This window comes from Cavia porcellus, unplaced genomic scaffold (assembly GCF_034190915.1).
Source record: "Cavia porcellus strain 051 isolate PalLab524CR breed Dunkin Hartley unplaced genomic scaffold, mCavPor4.1 scaffold_15, whole genome shotgun sequence".
NCBI lineage: Eukaryota > Metazoa > Chordata > Mammalia > Rodentia > Caviidae > Cavia > Cavia porcellus.
In genome coordinates this window covers 43,948,644-43,972,478 of record NW_026947498.1, presented here as the reverse complement: position 1 = coordinate 43,972,478, position 23,835 = coordinate 43,948,644, and the positions used below count along the sequence as shown (strand labels likewise).

At 36.9% G+C, this 23,835-nt stretch overlaps 1 protein-coding gene across 1 annotated transcript in view; it reads left to right on the top strand.

The window, feature by feature from the left end:
- Gabrr3 (gamma-aminobutyric acid type A receptor subunit rho3) overlaps positions 1 to 13,713 on the top strand; it is a 49,687-nt gene extending 35,974 nt beyond the window's left edge. Inside the window, exons 8-9 of the mRNA XM_063224803.1 lie at positions 7,161 to 7,357; positions 11,908 to 13,713. Of these exons, the coding sequence (XP_063080873.1) occupies positions 7,161 to 7,357; positions 11,908 to 12,210 (500 nt within the window). The 3' untranslated portion in view covers positions 12,211 to 13,713. The remainder of the gene's footprint in view (positions 1 to 7,160; positions 7,358 to 11,907) is intronic.
- Positions 13,714 to 23,835: the final 10,122 nt, after the last annotated feature.

The following is a 23,835-nucleotide window of genomic DNA, read 5'->3' as shown; positions in this document are numbered from 1 at the left end:
AAGAAAATGTTTGCCAAACACTAAAATCTGGATAATCAATAGGTTTTCAATTTTTCTCTTGAGTAAAAATGGTGTTCCATTTTTAGAAGTGCCTAGTTCAACTCACAGCCCCATTGCCTGACTTCTTTTTCTTAGGACAGCCTTTCTGTTTTGGTATGCAGAGCACTTTTTGTGCATTTCTCAATTCATAATCCAGAATGCTAAAAAGACACACATTCATGAACTACACTTTAATAAAATTAGTAATAGTTACTGTGTTTCCATTTCACTGTGAGTGCTGGTAGGAAAAATGCAGTGATGATCCCGTGTTTAGTGTTGCTTCTTTCAATCTTTCTGAGGCAATGGCAGCTTTACCAACCATTCACTGCACCTGCTCTGTCAGTTCAAATGTTGACACAGTGACAAGAGTAAATAATGTCTGGGTACTGCGGTCAAATTCACTTTCAATACACAGAGTCTCTGAGAGAAGCCTTGAGGAACTATAGTTCTCAGGTATCTGAATCTTTACCATATTTTCTCTAAAATGTGCTTAGTTATTGGGTTCTGACCTAGATCTCCAATCTCCCAAACGAGTATACAGCAAAATCTTAAATAAATGAGACAAGTGGTATGATTTTAGGGCACCAGGAGGGTCAAAACCCCTTGGCAGAGTATAAGACTCTGGGGGCTAAGACTAAAAGCTTCTCTAGACTGCCCATATTTATCACTTCTCCAAACAAAGAGTGGGGAAACTGAGGAAAGCATGGGGTGGGAAGGGAATGAGCAGGACCTTGGGGTCACTTCAAAGACTTCTCCAAGTAGTCAGTTATGCCAATTTAGAAGAACCGTCTTGTCTCTATGATGACATTTATGGTAGGAATGAGACTGCAGGAGTGAGATGCGTGCCGCTGCAGTCTCTATTTACATAATTAGTGTTGGAGCCAAGGTGTCCTCCAGCTGTGGCCTCATCTTGCCTTTTGAGGTATCACTGGTATCACAGGCCACCTCAGGACTCCTCAGGCAGCATGAGTGATTGTAGAGGTTCACTTAACTATGAATCAGCTCCCATCACTAGGCAAGGGCCTAGACCTGGGACAGACTCACAGATAAACATAGAAAGCCAGTTAGTTAATTTTAAATCTTGCTCAGAGCTGCTTCATAGTGGTCTCCAACACCTAATATTCTTACAGTCTCTTTTTTTCATTTATTCTGCTATGACCGTTGGTAACTTTCCCTTGTTTAAATAGACCTATCTGCCCAGGGTCATCTTTCAAGGCTTTGTGGCATCTGTGACCCACAAGAACTTGAAAACAGAAACCCAGCCCATGATCTCTGAAACATGTAGCTTGTAATGATGACCTCTAGAGGAAGAAGCGCATTTTAGTAATGTGCCCTGAGCACAGAACATACCTGCCACTGCTTCTTTTTCCTCCCATTCTTAGTCCAGTCCAATCATACTAGAATACCAGAAAAATATTTTCAAAACGCCAATGTGATCACACTAAGGTACACTCATCTCAAAATGCCATTAAAGTAAATACTTTGAGATTAGAGCCCAAGGGGCTTCTGTGAGGTACCAGCTGAAATACTAGACACTCAGTTAAATTTGAGTTTTAGGAAGGACCAAATAATATTGCCAAACCTGAAATCCTACTTCTGTCCTGGTCTATTTACACTAAGTGTTCACTAATTTGGACATTTATGCTTCTCAAACTGTCCCCTGTTTATCTCTCCTCAGAACACTCATTTTGGTTCTCCCTCTGCTTCTACAATATCGTCCCTGCCTGTCTTCCTTTGTCAAAGTCCCTCCATTTCTCCAGAGCCAGAGTCTCTGCTCATGGCTTCAAGTCCACAGGCTTCTCCTAGCTGTGACTCAAATGATACCTGCTTCTTCTATTTTATTTTTTAGCTATGAGACAGGGATAGTTTTTCTGGTCTTTATTAGAAAGTGATCTCCTCAAGGACAAGGGTTACTTTTGTTTCTCTAGCATCTGTCATGGTTCCCTGAACATATTTCACTCTCAATACATGGTTCTGATGTTTCCAGTGCTTAGCTCAACCTATTTTAAATATTTTTTTCAGGTAAAGAATAATAGATGCTGAGTAGTTTAAAATTATCCATTGTAATTATCAATTCTCATAAGAGCTAATAGCCATCATCATTTGGAATGTATGATGTTTGAAACCTTGTATCTCTGCTTAATTTTGCAAGGAAAGAATGTGAGGCTATTATAAAGGCTATATTTACACTCACCAAAGGAAGAGTTGTATTATACTTTCCTTTATTATTTCTACTTCTCTCCTTTCCTGCTTCCATATTTTTTACTTTGTCCTTATGCATGAATTACCCCATTTTCTGTACAATGCATTAAGTCCTTTGCTGTGAAACACATGCAGAGGAAGTCCATCAAACTCTTAGGCCTGCAGTCACAGAGAAAAATATCTTCTAACAGATGATATCTCATATATTTGGAAAGTAAATATTTAGGAAACTGAACAAGCACAATTCAATTAACCATCTCAGAGATTACTAGAACTTCTAATGACAGTCACTAAGCGCTGGTGCCACCTTTGAAGGACAATGGTTTGTGGCCATAGCATACTGTTAGAATAGTCCGTATCTTGCTTTCCCTTCCATTATTTCCTATTTCCTCCCGCTTACACTTATAGCAAAAATATTTTCACTTACTTGAAGGTAAATGGAGATATTCCCTCCCTGTCAAAGAACTGCTTAAGCGCATTCCAGCGGGTGGGGGATCAACCTCAGTATTTCTAGAAATGATGCTTGTCTGCCTGACAGCTGTCAAACTGGTCCGTGAACCTACCCACTATGCATGTCCAAAAGTAGCTAATAAAACACAGGGATGAATAATTTTCTCCAGGCTGTCCTTAACTCACCCCATATATGTACTTAAAAGTTAATGTTGGGAAGCCGCAAGGATTTGGAGGAGCTGAGCCAAATGGCCAGACTAAATATTTTCTTATAACATTTCCCTAACTGTGCACAGTAATATCAGTAGGTGGGAAGATAATTTTCTAATCTCAACACATGACCTTCCTCTGACTAAATAGCCACTCCATATAACTCAAAACTCTTTTATTGGGATGTTAACTTTAATGGATCCGTAAGGAATCCTATTTGTCAAGATTAATGCATTTCCTAGGGGTGGCTCGGGACATAATAAGTGTGTTTAATGTAGCTGTAATAGTATCACTTCCAGTTCTATTGCTTTGGGAATTTATATATCAGCTTTCTCATCACTCACTGCCCCTGCCCAACAGTCTCTCCTATTCTTTTTTGTCTTTCTCATTTTAAACAAAAAAATATAAAATACTGGCTTTCAAAATAAAGTTGTAATAAATTAGTTGGGGTAAACACCTTTGAAAGAAATAGTTGAGAGTTTATTGCTCCCTGGAAAAATTAGATAATTCAATTTCCTTTTTCTTTTTAGCCAAGTAGTCATCAGTTCCAAATGTATCATGAGACACTCTGGCATGTACTCATTCTGAGTCTTTGTTCTCACCAAAACCTTTATTTTTTTCTATATTAGTACCTTGTGCTAGCCAATTATGCCCCTGGAGCTCTTAAAACTATTTTTTCTGCTAAGTGTATATTACGAAAAATGAAGTTTCATCTCCCACATTCAGAAAATCAGCTAGAAAAAAACATTTTAATTTTTTGAGCTAATGGAATAAGCCAAATAGGAATGTTAGTCCAGGATTTCTTTAGTATATGCCAGTGAACTTGTGAGGGGATTAAACCTTTTACCCTGTTGAAAAGCACAGAGTAACTTCTTTGTGCCTCAATATAATTCCACATGGATTTCATAACATTTAGTCTCAAAGTTCATATATAATGATTAATTTATAATGTTAAAAACAGAAGGATGTTCACTTTTCAGGTCCACAGTGAGAGGCAATAGATTTCCAGGTAAAGCACAGGTTTATCAAGGGAGAGACTGGAATCCTGCTCCTGACAAAATGTAGGCTAATTATTTAGCCATGCTCTGTTCATATTTCTCTAGAACAGAATGAGCCAATTAATATTTATCTACAGGTATGAGTGAATATTTGCTGACAGCGGGTTTTATGTAGTAATTTTGATTTCAGCTATATCTCAAATGTTAATGAAAACTTTGTATGTTGATGTTTATGTAGCAAATATGTTCTGGAGTCAAATGATGCAAGCAGCATACACATATATGCAAACTGATAATTTAAACGTTGTCAGTAAGAAACCTAAACTCAGTGAGACAGTGTCCTGTGTTTAATGTTACAAACCAGAATTGTATTTAGGTTTCTTAATCAGGAAGTACGTATCAAAGTTAAGGTGAGATTCTAGGTTCTCCCATGGTGGCTGTCAAGTTACCAAGCTGTATTGGTCTTGATTCTATAAACTTCATCTGAAATTGGATGATGCTATAAACTTGCCATTGTATGTGATATAGGCCCCTTATATAAGAACCTCACAGAATAACTAGAGAGAGAATAGAAAGATGCTGGTGAAAGCTGCTCACATGCTGGTCTGTACTCTTAAGAGTAAATCATGGTGCTCTTCCCACTATTTGGGACTCCTCTCAACTTACAAAAATCATTAAGGATTCCATCTGAACCTCCCTAGTGGGAAGTTAAGCAATAAAATCATGCCAGCTAGTGTACATTTCAAATATTTACTAGACCATACTTTCACTCCAGGCAGAATTCTTACAATATCCCTTTGAGGAACGAGTTTAGACATAGAGTGGTCCTTCCCACAGACAAAATTTATTTATTTTATTAGTAGATGTTTGCAGCTCATGCAGCTTACAATCATCTTGGGGAGTGGTTACATGTACATATCGCAGCTTGTTTATTTTGTACCTTCCCGTCCACTCCTCTCTCCTCCGTGGGCTCCCTTTTCCCCGTTTTCACACTTGTCGATATTAGTTGTTTTAGGTCATGTTATGGTATATGGTGTTTATACTGACTGGGGTTAACAGGCTCCCGTACATAGCATATCTTTATTTTCTTATTCCTCCTTCCCTCCTCCTCATCCCGCACCCCTTTGCAAGAGATTCATCCCCTTGTCCCTTTCTATCCATCTTTTATCATTTTCTTTGTTTACACTTTGCCTCTCTCAAATGAGAAATACCATATGGCATTTAAGCTTGTATGCCTAGTTTATTTCACTCGACATTATATTTTTCAGTTATATTTATTTTCCTACAAATATTTCAAATGCATCATTCTTTATAACAAAGCAGCATTCCATTACATATGCACACCACATTTTCTTATCTAATCATCTGTTGATAGATTTGAAAACTGCTTCGAGACTCTAGCCATTATGAGTTGTACTGCTATAAACATTGATATATATGTATCGCCATAGTATGATGTTACAGTTTATGTCTAAGTATCTTTCCCAAAGCCTCAGGAGATCATGGGGGATGGGCTTTTCGAATGTGACTGAATATAGAGATTCTGATTGGTTCATTGAATTCTACTGGTGGGATGGAGGGGATTGTGCAAGTGCTACACTCACCCTAGGATGGGTAGCCTGCATAAAATACAAGGGAGGAAAAGGCACTCTCTCCCTCTTTTGTTCGTGCTTTGGTTGCCCTGCTGCCAAGCCGCTCTTCCTTGGAACAAGCTGATTGAAGCTGAAACCTATGAACTAAATATACATATTCGATCATAAACAAACTGAGTTAAAAAAAATCTTTCCTTCCTTAATTTTGAATGTCAGGTATTTTGTTTCAGTAATGAGAAAAATAACTAAGACATACAATTTAAGCTCTCTGGGGAAGGTACCTAGCAAGAGAACAGCAGGATCCTATGGAATTTCGAATCTCAGTTTTGGGGAAATCTCTATACTGATTTCCATAATGGCTGCATTAGGCTACATCCCCACCAACATTGCAGGAGGGTTCCTTTTCACCACAGCCATGCCAGCACTTATTATTGTTGGATTTCCTAATGATTGCTGTTCTTTCTAGGGTGAGATGGAATCTTAGCACTGTTTTAATTTGCATTTCTCAAGTGGTCAGAAATGTTGAACATTTTTCGTGTATTTGTTGACCATTTGTCTTTCTTTCTCTGTGAAGTATCTGTTCATTTCTTTTGCCCACTTCTGGACTGGAGCTTACATTTTAGGTTGTTTAATTCTTTTTAAAATTCTTTGTATATTCTGGATATTAGATCTCTGTCTGAGAAGTAGGTCAAAAGCTTTTTTTCCCCTCATTCTACAAACTACCTCTTCACTCTACTGATTAATCTTTTGCCATAGGGAAATTTTTTAGTCTTTATTACCCAATTTGTTGATTCTTGCTGCTAATGTTTGAGCCAGCAATTTATTAAAGGAACTTCAATGTCATTTCTTTCTCCGCTAGCTCCTAGAACAAGATCTCTTTGCCTCTGATGCTCAGGCAAGAGTATAAAGGGAAAAAAGGAGAAGAAAAAGAAAAGAGGTCAATTCTGAGAAGAGAGGAAGGGAAGAGAAGGGCCTGGGAGAGAAGGAAGTGGGAGGGGTAATGAAAGGAAATGTTGACTGGCATTCAGGAGTTGCTCAGTAAATGTTTACTAAAGACCCAGCTTCTAGTAGCACTTGTAGTCTCTGAATTTCAGTTGAACTGTAGTTTCAATTAACAAGGGGTAAAGAGATTAATTACAGCCTCTGAGTGTTCTCTTTGAAAGAAAAATACAGGGAATTGCAACCTTCAATACCAGTAAACATCACTCAAGAAGAAATGAGATTCCCCTGCAACATAAAAGTGTATAAAGGTCGCACAGAAACAATTATCTTAACAATAAAGGTTGTGAACTAATGGGAAATGTTAGTGAAACAGATTTTGAGATTTCTTTCTTAGAATAATTTTTAAAAGTTGAATACATTTTTACATTTTGGGGATTATTAAAAGAGGCCCATCTGAGGGTAGGATGCAGACATGTCAGGCTCTGTATCTCTAGATGGAAAAAAAGGACACATTATCAGCCATAGCAGTCAAGGGCAAGAGAAAAAGAGGGAAAAATAAAGCCAGAGATCATCTTGGTGTGCAGGGTTAACATGCAGTGACTCCCCTGCCACCCCCTGGATCACCAGACTAGTGCTGTTCTGTGGTAGCAGCAGCTCGTGTGACTCTTAATGAGCTTGGCACCTGAATGGCCATGTCACTGACCTTGTCACTATTCTTCTATGTCAGGAATCACCACGGTGCTGACCATGTCCACAGTCATCACCGGCGTGAGTGCCTCCATGCCCCAGGTGTCCTACGTCAAGGCCGTGGACGTATACTTGTGGGTCAGCTCCCTCTTCGTGTTTCTGTCGGTCATTGAGTACGCAGCTGTGAATTATCTCACCACAGTGGAAGAGCAGGAGCAGTGCAAGAAGAAAGGGGAGGTACCGTTTGCTTTGACTACGACCATGAGAACCCTTTTGGGTTGTGAATATTTCTGTGCTCCTCTGTAACCCTCTCCTGATAATTCTACAGGCTTTTATATTAGGTCCATGTGCTTTGGCAAGATGTGAGTTTACAGGATGCTGACAGTCTCATGTTGAACTTTAATCTCTGCTCTGGACTGGCTGGTGTCCTCTGCCTCCTCATTCACCTGTTTGAAGGGTTACTTTCAGTATGATCTTCTCCCCCCACCTGTATTTCTTTTAGAAAGGATTGGTAGACCTTTGAAGTGTGTGATTATGATAATAAGAATAGCTAATATGCAATGAGTGTTCATTATATATTGTCACTATGCCAGTAACCTAACACATATTATCTCATTTAATTCCGACAATAACCCAAGAGAACAATACTTTATCTCCTGATTTCATAGAAGTAGAATAAGCACAGACAAAGGCACATAGTTAAAGAGGAATCAAGATTTGTTTCTAGGCTCCTTAAACCAAAGGCTGTGCTCTCAACCAGCAAGTGCTGTTTCTCAAGATTTATTTTTCCGTTTCTCCAACTCAGAATGGTGGAAGAGCAAAAAGGAGGTTCTTCTCCCCATAACATCCTGGAATTAAGGTGTTTTCTGGGCTCTCGGTACAACCATATTTTTGTGACACTGCTTAATATGGCTAGATTGCTCTCTGCTTTATGTCACAAAGACTGGGGCAACAGTCCCACTTCTAATGAGAACTGACCTAAGATACTGTATTTCAGAAACCCAAGTGATTAATATGCATTCATTTGCTCACCCACATTTGAGAGTCTCAGTGTATGTATAATTGTAATAAAATGTATCCACATTGGTTTAATAAATTCTTACACACCCAGAACATTAATGTATTTTAATTTCTAGTGATAGCACTTCATATCTTCATAGTGTTTCTGTGTCATCTCTCCATACTGAGGCTTCCTATCAGCTCCCCAATGTAGGCAAATTTATCTCTATTTTATAAATGAAGAAGCAGAGTTTTATTGATGCAAACTGTTTTGCCAAAAGACTCACAGCCAACAAAGATGGTGCTGCAGTTCAGATCTTCTGAGACGCTAACTTCATTGTTTCTTTTGCTATTGAGCCAACTCTCTAATAGGAACTGATTGTGTTTTATTACAGATGCTTCCATTTCTTCTAGTGACAGCATATGGTTATGTATCACACACATTCACCCAGTAAGGTGCTATGCAAATGTGAGGAAACAGGGTGTTGTAACCCATGTGCTCTAACAGTACATACACATCACCTGCTTTCTCACCCACATGCTGACTCAGCCGGCCTGGGGTATAACCCGAGAGTCTGCACTGCTCTCGGGCTTGAGGTGCTGCTAATGCTGCTGGTCCATTACTCATTCCACAACTAGCAGTGATTTGAATAACTTTTAAAGTAAAAGGTGACTCAAAAAATGTGAAAAGAATGACATCAGTTTTCTTGTTTTGATTCAAGAACTAATTAACCCAAGAAATACACACTGAAATAATTTTGGCCCATTTCCAACTAGTCCTTTGACTCCCAAATATCAGCATTTTTTTCCTGTCCTTATCTGTCGCATAAATGTTTTCACATGACCTGAATTTCTTTTTACTTGAGAAAATTATATGCAGTCTTCTTATGTACTCAATGAAGAATTGTTTTGAGTTAATGAATATCTTCTTTCATAAATTTCAGGAGTTTTAATTATGTTAAAATACACATAACTTAGAATTTAACATTGTAGCTATTTTGGAGTATATAGAACAATAATAATAAGTATATTCAAATTATTGTACAATCTCCAGAGTTTTTTTTTTTTTTTTTTTTTTTGCAAAAGTGGAACTCAGAGTCCATTAAACAACTCTATTTTCTTTTCCTCCACGGTTATCTCAAATAAATACCCTACTTGTCATTCATATGTCATACAATGAAAGGAAGAAGTGATTTAGAGTTAAAAAGGCATGATGCCACACTGAGCGGCACTTCCCAGCTTTGTGTTTTAAGCTGAGTCTCTTAAAGCTCCATCTGCATTCCCCAAATGGTATGATTTCTTGCCTATTTTCCTACAGGGCTGTTGTGAGTGTTAAATGATGCAATAATGGATTTGAAATCTTGGTTAACTATAAAGTGCTATACAATTGTAAGTTCTTATTGTGATTGGTGTCCAACGCCCACACATTGAAAGGAGTTTTCTTAAAGATAGTAGAAACGGGCCACCTAAAGCAAGAGGCCTTTGAGAGGACAGGAACTCCACATGGATGAGAGTAAAGGCATATATCTGCAGGTTTGGGGGCTCACCAATGGCAACTCTACTCTATATTTGAGTTGGAAACCAGTTTTAAAAAGAGAACAAGAATTGGGAGGCAGACAGGTACAGTGATGTCTCCCTTGTTTTTAATAAAGAATTTTGTTGAATATTGTTTAGATCTTCAAGCAAGTTGGCTCACTGTATTCACACACTAAATTAAAAGTACTTACTCTTTTGGTCACTGGCAAAATAAAACAATTTAGGGTTCTCCCTGTTAGGTTAGTCTCCTTTTAATCATTTTGAAGAACAAATCTGGACACCAATGGGAATGCCAAAGTCAAGACTCAAAAGGGACTGAAACACACAGGCTAGCTGTTTTCCCCAGACACTGAGGAAAAATGAACGATGGATGGTGAGGAAGGTTCTAAACGTTAGCCCAGGAGATTTCCTCCTATAAAAATACAGTGAGACAAAACACCTTTTCTACCACCGCCACTGCCACTACTATCAACCACAACTTTCAGCAGGATGACCAGCCCCCCTCGCCATCACCACTGCAGAGACACACACCACCGTCTCCCTCCATCACCAGCAAATACCACCTCCTCCACCTCTACCATCACACACCCTCCAACCACCCACCAAACACTAAGAACACCGAGACCATGGGAACGCTTTCCCTAATGGTGGCTCTCACCTACAAAGGAAAAGGGAGGCTGTGTTTTTCTTATTCCTTATCCAAATGTTTTCCTAATTCCAGGACACAGAACTCAGTCTAAAACAGTCAGATCTGTAGTTCAGACAAAACATACCTTATCAATGTGCTAATCTATGGCCTGAAATGAAAATTTAAAGACCAGGTCTAAAACTGTTTCTGTTGGACAACTGACATAAATCTGCAAAAAAATTGCAGCGTTTTAGCAGCTTGTAAGCTGGAAACTTTAAAAAATTACATACATAATTCTAAATTATCATAATGGAGAATGAAAATGACACCCCTTTTCTTCAATTGTGTTCTTTTAATGCACTGACATTTTTATTCTGATAAAAATAGTGGATGGATGGAGATGACTCAGCACTGCTCTAGGTGTCTAGGGAAACCATTAACAAGACCATACATACTTTTTCTAGTGTAAGAGCCAAAGCTGAATACATTAGTAATATTATTGATTACCTCATTAATTATTCACCTTGACCTCTTTGCATTTTATTTTGTCTATTTTCATTTTATTATGAAAAACCTCTGCAATTAAAAAAAGGACAATGTATACCAACATGTGGATTCTTAGTTAGTTGACTGACTGCACAAAAATCTCCATGTCTTTTTAACTTAAATATTAAATTTTTCAAATTCTATGACCCAAATATAGGTTTTGACCGAATTTACTCTGCAGCCCCCAAATGAATTCTAAATAATTTCATCTAGAGTACTCTCTTCATATTTGTTCACTTTTCAACTTCCCTGAAGATCAAGAAGTGATTTTGTTTTCAAAAAAAAAAAAAAAAAAAAACAGTTACTAACAACTGGTTCCTAGAAACTGCTCTATACTAGTAAGAACTTCAATCTCCCCTGAATAAAACTTAAAACAAAAATTTTGGTTTAGATTCAATCAGCCACTAGAGCCAAAAAGCACTGGCAATTTTCTCCTTTAAAAAAAGTGAATTTCATGTTTAATTGGGCCATCTTAGCACAATTTATAAATAATTTTAAGCACAAATAAGAAGGCCTGGATCATTTGCATTTTTAAAGAACAGCTAAAATCATTCCCGCACCACTCCACAGCTTAAGCATACATAAGTTACCAGATGCAATTATCTGTTTTTGAGTAAGAACCACATTGACTGGGCATACTGCTATATTCTCCCTAAGGGGAGAAAAAAAATTGAAAAGCGTATCCAACTGGTTTATACTGATGTCCCAGTAAATTATTCAAGTTCAACTCACAAACTTATCAAAAACAATTCATACTACACAGAAATAAAGACAATAACATGCATCCACTATAACAGACTGCCAGACTAGGACTAAATTAGAAAACATTGACTTTATCACTGCATAAGTTTTGTGATGCTCAAATACCTTTATGGAAATATATATAAAATTTCTTAGTAGATAAAGATCCATCAGATGATGTTTCCATTTATTATTAAAGTAAGTTTTAATCAGATACCAAATCAAAACCAAACTTCTAATAAGAAGCAAAATATTTTTAGCTTTTATAAATTTGATTAGTATTTTACTGTAATAAAACTATATGTTTGACCTGCTTTTAAATAAAAATTTTTGACAGATTTCTGGAATGTACAACATTGATACAGTCCAAGCCATGGCCTTCGATGGTTGTTTCCATGACAGTGACATTGACGTGGACCAGACTTCCTTTTCTCTCCATTCTGAAGAGGACTCAATGAGAGAAAAAGCCACAGGCAGCCCTAGCACAGATTCGCCTCAGATGAAGAGAAAAAAATCCCTGGGAGGAAACATTGGTAGAATCATCTTGAAGAAAAACCATGTCATTGATACCTATTCTAGAATTCTATTTCCCATTGTGTACATAATCTTTAATTTGTTTTACTGGGGCATATATGTATGAAGAGTCTCTCTCTCTCTCTCTCTCTCTCTCTCTCTCTCTCTCTCTCTCTCTCTCTCTCTGTGTGTGTCTCTCTCTCTCTCTCTGCAGCACTGGCATCAAATGCAGCACATGCTAGGTAAGAGAATTGTCTCTGAGCCCATCCCATAGCCTGAAGAGTAATTCCTGATGTGTAAAACTTGCATTGAGATCACATTATTTTTATTTATAAACCCTTTAATGTAAGTTATGCAGTACAGATTGAACTTGGAGAGACATAGACAAGTCTTTTGGCCTAAAGATTTGAGAGCTCACTGATTTAAACCTAGGAAAATGTTCAAAATCCAAGGAGAATTTGCCTCCATAAACAAGTGTTATGGGAATGTGTATTATGGAAAAAAACTTTTTTTCCATGTGGAAGAGATTTTAAACTACTTCATCTGGGCTCTTCTTGTCTCTTAATGAAAATATTCTTTATTTAACTGGGAAATAAAATTTGACTATGGCATGAATTGAGGGTTAATTAATTTCTTGATGTCAGCCGTGTGTCAAGACTATCTAACAAATTTATATCCTGTAGAGAAGAACATTTACATCAAGGCAAGGCCATCTTCATGGCTGAGTCTTTTTTTGTTGTTGTTTTGTTTTAATCGGTACGGGGGATTGAACTCACGACTGCCTGCTTGAAAGGCAGGTGTTTATACCGCTGAGCTAAATCCCCAGCCCCTCAATGGCTGAGTCTTATGAAGGACTCTCTTTTGTCTCCAATCAAACCTTTTATCTAACTTTTACCTTTCATATATTATTTAGTCCAAGAAGGGAAAATATCTAAACTTCACTCAGTCTTCTCTCTTAATATGTATGAATTCATACTTTAATCATCAACAACGCCATCTAGCATAGTTGAGATGAGTGATAGCTTTTGTAGGTTTTTGTGGGTATTTAAGTAATTACTTTATTCATCAAATGGTCAATACTGGCCACCTACATCTACCAGAAACTTGATTAGGTATTACATACTGAAAAATGAATATGAAAAAGACCCATTTCTTCCATCCCTGGGTGCACAGCCTACCAAGAATAGTGAACAGGCTGATCAGTCTCTGTGAAAGGTGTTAATGCAGAGGTGTATACCCTATTCTGTGTAAATCCTCGAAAGGGTTTACCAACAGAAAGAAAAACATCCACAAAGGAATGTTGATTCTCAACTTATAAACAACGGAAAATGCTGTTGCATATTAAGTTGAGTGAAGAAACTAATTGACATTTACGTATCCCATAGTAATCTCTAGCAACTTTAGTTGAACCAAGTAACTCAAGTCAAGTAGGTATTAAATAAATGTTTGTTAAGTAGAAAACCCTCCAATGATCAGCATTTAGTTTGCATTTGCTAGTTTGCATGGTTTGGTGTTGGGGTATTTTGTGAACAAGACACAATTAAGAAAAAATACTTAACAGGAAGTAGGAAAATTCCCATTTCTTGTTTTTATAACTAGAATTGAATTAAAAGAAATAAATTAAACAATATATTACTTTAGGTGTATTTCCTTTTATTTTACCATAAAGTAAACCTAAGATTTGACTTATTTTGTGCCGGAGAAGAAACAAACAGCCTACTTCTTGTTTACCTTTAACACTGGTTTTGGTTCTTTGTTATGAATTATATAGTGTTCTAGAAAATTGTTTTCTTTCTCTGTGAAAACATTAAAGGGAAATTATTTTTCTATTATGAATTTCCTCAGAGGCAAGCTAATGCTGCAATACATCATTCTAGCTCTCGAAATAAATTTTTCAACTCTTTTAAAACTTTCCAAAGATTTGTTTTTCCAGGATATAACTGAATATTGAGCTAATGCAATTTATTTAAACCTTTCCCCATTTATTGTAGATAGACTGTAAATAAATTTTAAAAACAATTTAATGCTTTTAAGCTTGATTTAATAGAGATAGCATTTCATAGGATTATATTTTCAAAATACAGCACAAATTATTAATATCTTAGATGGTTGGAAATTTATAGTATTTAGCAGATTAGTACATTTTGATTATGTTTCTGATTTTTACAATCTGTGTAAATAACTGATGTAAAAAAAAGAAGTCAACCTCGTACAGATCAAATCTACACTGTTCCTTTCCTCCAATTCTTTGCTTCTTCAGATATTGCTGTTTTTCATACATTTAAACTGTAACATTCAAGATGTCTAATGTTTCCCCTGGGCGTATGCATGTCACTCCATTAAATCAAATGCATCACTGGACACAGTGGGCAGTCTAGCCTGGGAGGATGGCTTCCGTCACCCTCCACACACACTTGGCTTTCCTCTTAAGCACTCTTCGTACACGCTTGTTAGACAATCACGTACAACTTCTATTAATGTCTAGAAATACAGGCATTGCACTTTTCAGTAATTAATGTGTAACACAGAAATAAAATATGGTTACTATACTAGGGAATTATTGGAGCATTCAGAATGAACACTAAGAATTTTAGTCACTTTACTTTTCTTCATGTTGGCAACTGGTGAAGACAGATCTGTTCCTGTTAGCTTAATTTACGAGGGAACAAGATTTCTAGTTTGGTTTTTATTTCATAATTACCTGGGAAATAAATAAGGGACAATCAGAATATAATAGTCATCTCCTCTTGATTTTCTCTTCATTTACTGTTCACAATTCTGAACAGACTGTACATGATTGTTCACTGGAGGATAAGCCTGGATAAAATTTGAGGATTTCAGAAAATAATCTGCTTTCTCAGATTAAGAAGTCAGCCAGTTCCCAAACTGCCTAAATATAGAAATGGGCTGTTTTATAAAGATTGAACTAGAAAGCCTATGAAAAAGTATCTTTTAACTTTATTTTATTTTATTGTTTTTTATTCTGATTAAAAATAGTTTCATTATTTTTTAAAAATTAAAAATACTAACCCACCTAAAGTTTCTATTTTAATATATATTCTTAGAGGTTTTCTTTGCATAACATTTTTTCTAATGAACAGTTTTCTATATATACTTTTACTTCCTAATTTTAGTACTTAAATTGAAGCAACCATGTGTAACTCTTATTGATAAATAAAGAATATTTAGAAGTAAAATTATTTTAGAAACAAATGAAATTTCTAGTCATTTTCAAATTTTAGCATTCACTTCTTTTATAAGAAGCCCTGTTTTACCATTGGAAACTGCCATATCAGATTATTTGACCTTTTCAAAAGTTCTGGAAGACAGATTATTGTGAGAAGAAACTTATTATTTTTAGCTCATTTTCCCCTGTAGGCTGCACAGTGATACCTGATTTCAAACTATACTATAAAGCAAAAATGTTAAAAATTGGCAAGGTACTGGAACAAAAGTAGACAGGTGGATCAATGAAACAGAACAGAGGAAACAGAAATATCCATGGACACATTCGGTTATTTGATTTTTGATAAAAGGGCCAAAAACATATGTTAGAGGAAAGATAGCCTATTCGGCAAGTGATTTGGGGAAAACTCATTATCTGTTTGCAGAAGAATGAAATGACCCTTTTCTCTAACCATATACTAAATTAAAATAAAAATAGATCAAAAATCTAAACATAATGATAGAAACATTAAACCTTATGGAGATAAAATATGTAAAACACTTGAAAACCCGAGTATAGGAAAGAATTTTCTGAAGGGAACCTCAATTGCACAAGAAATAACAGCAAGAATAAACAAATGAGATTATATCTGCCAGGTGTGGGAGGATATATCTGTAACCCCAGCACTCAGGAGGTTAAGGCAGGAGGACTGCCCTGAGTTCAAGGCCAGTCCGAACTACTTAATGAACTCAAGGCTAGCCCAATCTACACAGCAAGAGCCTGGAGAGAGAGAGAGAGGGAGGGAGGGAGAGAGGGAGAGGGAGAAGGAGACAGAGAGAGACAGACAGAAAGACAGAGACAGAAAGACAGGGACAGAGAAACAGACAGAGACAAACAGAAAGACAGAGAGACAGAGATAAACAGACAGAGATAAACAAGGAGTGAGACAGAGAAAGAGTTGTATCTGACTAAAAAGCTTCTGTATAGGGCAAAAGAATCAATTAGTAGAATGAAAAGATAACCTCAAAATAGGAAAAGAACTTTTCCACTTACTCCTCAAATGACTAATAACTAGAATATGCAAAAAATTCTAAACCGGAAAAGAAATTAAACCATCTAAAATGTAAGATCCAGTCCAGAAATGGACAAGAGAAATGAACATACATTTCACAGGGCAAGAAATACAAATGGTCAGCAAATACATGAGGAAAATGTTCAACATCTCTGATCATTAGAGAAATGCAAATTAGAACAATGGTAATATTCTATCTTACTTTAGAAAGAACGGAAATCATTAGGAAATCCAACTATAAGGAATGCTGGCATGGCTGTGGTGAAAAAAGAACTCTCCTACACTGTTGGTAAGAATGCAACCTAATATAACCATTATGGAAATCAGTATGGAGATTTCTCCAAGAACTGAAATTAGAAATTTCATAGGACTCAGCTATCCTCCTGCTAGGTATTTTCCCCAAAGAGCATAAGTCAGCTTTACTACAGTGATACATGCAAAACAATATTTTTATTCATAACAATATTAATTTTACCACATTTCATAATAGTTATATCCCCCAAGAAGACTTTATACTCATCAAAAGATGATTAGATTTTTTAAAAATGTGCTATCTATATATAATGGAATACTACTCAGCTATAAAAAATTACACATTTGAGATGTTTGTAGGGAAATAGATATACCTGGAAAATATAATGCTAAGTGAACTAAATCAGACAAACAAGCTTACATACCATATGATATCTGTCATTTGAGTGAAGTAAAGTGCAAACAAAGAAAATGATAAAAGGATGGATAGAAAGGGACAAAAGGAATGAATCTCTTGCAATAGGGAAGTGGTCCAAGGGAACAAGGTTGAGGGGTGAGGATGAAAAGAAGGAGAAATAAAAAGAACCATTTGTCATGTATAGGAACCTAATCATCCCTATTAATATAAACAATGTATTCCTAAAACAATTTCAAGAAATAAGAACCAGAGGATAGAAGAACCTGAAGAAAAGATGAGGAGGAGGAAGAGGATGGAAGGAGAAGAGGATTAACCAAAAAAGAAAGGAAGGAAGAAACAAGCTGTAACACATAAAAACATGTAACCGCTCTCCAAGATGACTGTAAACTGTATGGCTTCCAAAAACGCACTAAGAAAATTTTTAAAAATTATTTTTAGAAGTTGTTTCTTAATGCCTCAAAGAGTTTATATTAAAAGTGCTACTAATTGATGACTCCTTACTTTAGGTAATCAAAAATAGATGAATTTGTAATTAGCAAATCTTCTAAAATGCATCTCCTATTGTGAAATAACAACCCTCTTTCCCTGCAAATAAGACCTTCCTGGAAAATAATCAGTCTTGAAAATAGAGATCGAAGCTGCCAGCTGAGGCCAAGGATATAGCTCAGAGGCACAAGCACCTGCCTGACAAGTGCAAGATCCTGAGTTTGATACCTGAGAGCATTAAGTAAAAAGAAACTGCCCGCCCCAATCATCCTATCCTTATTTTATCTGTCTTACAAAGCAGTCACTGAGGAAGAAAATAGTAGTGGCAGTAAATGCAAAAATAAACTGTATGGAGCTGGGGTTTTTCAATCTCTAGTTTTCAAGGCTGATTATTTTCCAGCGAGGTCTTATCTTCAGAGAAACATGGAAGTTTTTCTGAAGTGTGATATTCAAACCTGTGTCTCTTAAAAGTAGCATATAGGTTTTGATGTTGTCAAAACTAGCTAACACAACAAGGCATCCTACTATGGTTTGGATATAAAGCCTTGTGTTTGGGGGACTTGTTTACCAACACTTCTGGGAGGTGATTGCATCATGGGGACTAAACTCAGCAGTGGCTTAATTTGATGGCTTTATTGGGAGGTGATGAACACTTAAATGTAGGGCCTAGTCAAAAGGAGTGGGATATGGGGAATAACACTGGGGACTATATCTTGTTCCTGGTCTCCCTTTCTACCTGGTTCTTCATATTTTCTCTTCCTCCCTTGTACTCCTTCCCAGCTGCCATGGAGTAAGCAGCTGTGCACTGCCCTGGCTTTCAGCTATGTGCCCAGAAATATCAGAGGCAAATGATCACAAATTGAAACCATGGGCCAAAATAAGTATTTCCTCCTATACGTTGATCTTCTCAAGGACTGTGTCCCAGGAACAGAAAGCTAACACGTATTTTAAGAAAGGAAAAAATGAGTTAGGATCAGCCTTTCATTCTTCTCTTACTTCATCAGAGAATATTAATACAGGTGCTTTAAGTGGTTTACACTTCAGAGAAGTGCTACAAACACAAACCCATACCGGATGAGTTTTTGGAACAATCACACTAACCCAAAATAAATATTTTGTTAATTAGGTTGTGTCTTGAATGAGGTCACATTTGAATTAAATCATGGATCAATAAGATAGAAGCCTCATGAATTGCTGAATGCTTTTGAGTAATATACAGCTGAGGTAGACAGAAGAGAGGAACTGTTTTTCATGAAAATGAGCTCGTTATTGAATATGATTTATAAAGATAATAAGAATTATATGTAGGAAAAGAAAGATAGTGTAGAAGCTGAAAATATGATGTGTCATCAAATGACCTCTTTGAAACCTTATAGTGTATGTCTTTGGGGAAGATTTGAATTGGAAGTAGAATAAATTATATGTGATTATTTTGGATATTGTCCTTACCTACACTAATATGATTATTGTTCACTTGTACAAAGGATGGTGTGGCTCTCAGCAATCAAAGCAATTAATTACATGTTGTTCATCAAATAATCAGCATTCCAGTTTGACTGAAATAGTTAGCACACTTCAAATTACATTATTTGATTTTACCATTATATTATCATTGTCGTCTTTTCTTTTGTGAGTTGTATGGAATTCCTAGTGAGCTCTGTGTGAACCATGTTGTCTGAATCATGGCTCCTAGTTGAACCATGTTTTATGTAGAATGATCTGTATTGATTAAAGGTATAGACAGAAAAAAGCTTCATTTTTCACTAATCATGGTCTAATTTTCTTAGGTAGATCATATAGCTTTTGGTATATTTTGTGTAATCAATTACTTAATAAGGAAACACATAAATAGATACTCATTTCAGGTATAAATCCTAGTTTAATTAAAATTCATTTTCTCTTTCTCCAGCTCATGCTTGAACTCTGGACTACGGAATCTTTTGATGGAAAAAGGTAGAATCCACACCTTAGTATCTACCTCTCCCTCAGCTTCCTCCTCCCCACCAGGTTCAGGGCAGGAAATGGATGTGGTAGGTTTAAGAAAAGTTGGCAAAAGACATTTTACTTAAATATGTGTTTTAGGTCTCAGCTCACTGATGGTCTCTGAGAGTTAAATGTGGCCAGCTTTGTGGCATACAAACAGTGCCCTGACCCAGAGCCCTGCTTTGGAGTTTAATGCTCTGTGGTAGCCATCTTGAAAACTTTAATTAATCTTTAATTTGTTTTGTTACATGAATGAAGGAACAATGAAGCATGCACAGGGTGTGGCACACCGGTTCATCCTCCTTTTCCCCCTCCCAATCCCACACTGCCCATTACACACTGCTGACTTTTAAGTCTGAGAGGGAACAAGACTGCCTTAGTTACTTTTTACTCATCGCTGAGACAAAATAATTGATGTCCAAATTTGGGGAAAGGAAAGGTTTATTTCTTACAGTTTTTGGAGGTTTCAGTCCATACTCAGTTGGCTCCAAGGAAGGGTGGCATAGCGGGGCTGCAGTTCATGGTGGCTGCAAACAGCAAGGCAGAAACCAGCAAGAGAGCAAGACACACCTTCTTCCTGCCATTATAATCACATCCTGGTTCCACCTCTATGTGGATGTAGTACTGACACCATCAATCCAAGAACTACACAATGAACCAATCACAAATGCATAATGCAAATGCATGAGGCCTGAGGGCCACCCACATAAACCATGACAATGACCTAGATGCAGGGAGTGTTAGGATGGTGCGAACATCTCACAGAATTTGGGGACAATCAGAGCAGACATCAACTCTGCCCCTCACAGGCAGCATCACGATGTTTGGAGGGTGACTCTGAGCAAGCCTCTTGTTCACCATATCTGTCAGTGTATCCTGACTGGCAGCTTGCTGTCTCTTGAAGTTTGTCAGTTTGTTGTGGGCCATGACATAGGTGGGTCCAGCAGATCTCTTCTCCTACCCTGATAGGCTGAGGCAGTGCAGGCTCAGCAACCAGCAGGATGGACACTTCTACAGCTGTGGGCTAACACATTGTGGGCACTGGTGGATGCCCCTTGGCACCAAGTGACCCTGCAGAGCCCTGGGGGCCTGTGAACATCTGTACTCACTCATAAAGTGCAGAGAACAAAGTAAGACATTTGACAACAACTACAAAACACCATCATGATGATGTGACATACTGCAAAAGAGAGAAATAGTTTTATATCTTAGTATATTTAGTGACACTTTTTCAAAGCTCTATATTTTCAATTCGCACTGGATTTCACAAGTTACACAGTACCCTTGAGCCCTGATGGCAAGTGTTCAAATGCTGAAGATTTGCAACGATGCCGACGAAGGTTTGTTTTGTTTTGTTTTTTGGAGTAATACACACTGGAGTACACTGAAATTAACCTGGAGAGCTCTGACTTACCTCAGTCACCTCAAGTCTTTTTTCCTATCTGAGCCAGCAGACTCACTGCCTCCTAAAGTTTAGCTTTCCCCACCTGCTACTCCACTCTCTTTGGCAAGGTACCTTTCAGACAATCCAATCTCAACAATTTTCTACAGCAACAGCCCAGGCAATGGTAGCGAACTTATGCCAAATGTGCCACAGCGGTCCATTTGTTATAACTGAAAACTTAACAGGTTCCATATAACTGGCCTAGAGCCTGTGCAAGGGTCTGTACTGTTAGGGCAGGCTTCTGCACTCTGACTTTGAGCCCTCCTGCTGTTTGTGCCTTAGTGCTTCCTTCAGGATCCTCCAGGTGAGCAGCAGTCATTTGCTTCAGTGTAACATTCCATCCTCAAATCCTCAGAGCCATATCTCTGGGGTTCCAGAACTTTCTAATTGCCCTGGCATCATCTGTGGTAGCAGCACCCAGACAGAGCAGTAGATTCCACAGTGCAGCAAGCAGCCAACCTGACACCCTCCTGCGGATTTGCCAAGTTTTTGCCCATATGGCACTAAAGTCACTTAGCTAGGGGAAGGAAGAGTCATGGTAGTAAAGTCTCTACTATGTTAGTAATCTTCTATTTCCCCAAATGCCCTATATCCTAAATTTCCCTTAAATTTTTAATCTTCTTTTTATATAAACTGAATTGGCTAATGGTCATAAAATCTGTTTGAGTCCTTTTAGGAAATTTATACCTAGCATTTCCTCTTGAGAATGTGCTGCTACTTAGTATAGTGAGATTTTAAAGCTAGTACTTGAGGAGAAAATTGCTAAAGTGAAGATATTTTAGGGTCATACTGATATAGGCGAATGAAACTCCCAACCTACTATATGTCCGGTACTAGTTTGTATTCTCTAAAATCGAAGAATGAATTTTAGAAACAATGGAGGTTGAGCAAAATATATTTATTGAGAGAAAGAAAGATTCTGTTTGAGAGAGAGAAAGACAGAAGGAGTCCTAAGCAGGTTGCCAAAGACTCTGTCTTTTTTTAGGGATTTTTATAGAGTAAAAGCATGAGGTGAGATGGGTCCAAGTGGGGAAAACCTGGGAACTCACAAGGCAGGCATACGGTGGGACAGAACTATGATTAACCAATAAGACTAATTGCTCAGACAAATTTGATTAAATCAGACATAAATGCAGAATCCAGTCATGTAGTAAGTGGGCATGCTCAACAGCAGTGATTCTTCCTGTATGGGGTTGGGATGGTGATTCCTGACTTCCTCAGGGCAATAGAGAATTGTTTAGACTGCCAATCCTTAGGATGTAGGTGTATCTGCTTGATCCTTTGTCTTGAGATCTGGCCCACAGCAGGAGGTACCTGTCTCCTGTAAGGTCACAAGATATTTGGTCCTCTGTGCTGGCCTCTTTGGTGGCCTAGCCCTGTCTGACTGCCTATAATATTTCTAACTCAGCTGTCTATAACAATACTGGGAGTTCAAGCACTACTGTCAACAAATGGGTAGGGCCAGGGATGCTTTTAAACATTCTATAATGCACACTATAACCTCTCATGCAAAAGATGACTAAACCAATGAGCCAATAATACTGAAGTTAAAAACCACTGTTCAAGGAATGGGAATACAGCTCAGTGGTAGACAAGCAGAAGACTCTGGAATCAAGTCTCAGCATGTAGGGTGGGTTTCAAAATCCACACTGCCTAGATGAAAATCTTAGCTCTATCTTCCATGTATCTGTGGTCTTTGACTAGAAATTTAGTCTCTTGATTCCTCAGTTTCATCATATGCAAAAAATGGAGAAGGAGATATTATAGATTTTTCTCATAGATTTTTATGTGTATTAGTAAGTTTGAGTATAAACTTCATAGAGGGGCCTGTAAAATGGTAAATGTTCAAAATATTAAATATATTGTCTTTAAATTGTTAAATGAAAATCTCATTTGGTTTACTAAAGTTTGTGTACGTTTTTATATAACATTACTGTGTAATTTTCTTTAGGTGGTTATTACAAATAATATTTTAAAATAATGACCCAGCCTTTCAGTATTTGAAGTGATTTATAAAACTTTGCTTTTTTATTCCTTAAAAGTTTAAACTAATTCATCAATGGATTCATCAATTCTTTTAAAAATTTATTTATTATTTTTTATTTTAAAGATATTAAAAGAAAACAAAACAATAAAAACAAAACAGTAGAACAATATAAGATTTCAAAACAGGATCCATCAGTTCTTGAGTACCATTTTGGAGATCAATCAAGTGATTATCAAGCACAGTATAGTAAGTTTAAAAAAACCAATAAGTAAGTTAGTCTACTATCATGCTGCTGTGTTCTCTCATCCATCTACGTATTCTGTTAATCCCCTAGGAAACATACTCAATAGGAGTTTGTTTACCTTTTAACAAAACAATTCAAAGATGAACATAAAGCAACTCAAGAAGAACATCTTATTTTTATAAGAATCATGAACAAGTGTACTTCAGGATTTATGGATAACTTGTTAAATAACAAAATATCTCTGTAAGAAATACTCATTGGAAAATCTCGAGACATATTTTCACTCACTAGCCTTGGCTGTTATAGAAGAGTGGTGTGCAGTATCATATAATTTAAAAATGTTCTGAAGTCTAACATTGACACTTCTATAGGAACAGATTTTTTTAAAAAATTAGACTGAGCATAGAAAGAAAGTAAGAATACTAACTCAATTCAATTTTATAAAAACAGTAATAACCACTTTGTCCAAAGTTCTGTCCTAGGTATCAGAATTAAAGGCAATATATTTCCTGTCATCATATAAATATCTAAAATATAATTTCAAACTTATATGCATTTAGGAAACCAAATATATTGAGTTCCAGGAGCTATATTATAAGTACAATCTTGTTAGACCTTAGTCTTGGTCACTCTTAAATTTGGCTACTTATTTGTATTATTATACGTTTGCGGTACTAATATTTACATTCCTTGTGTGGAG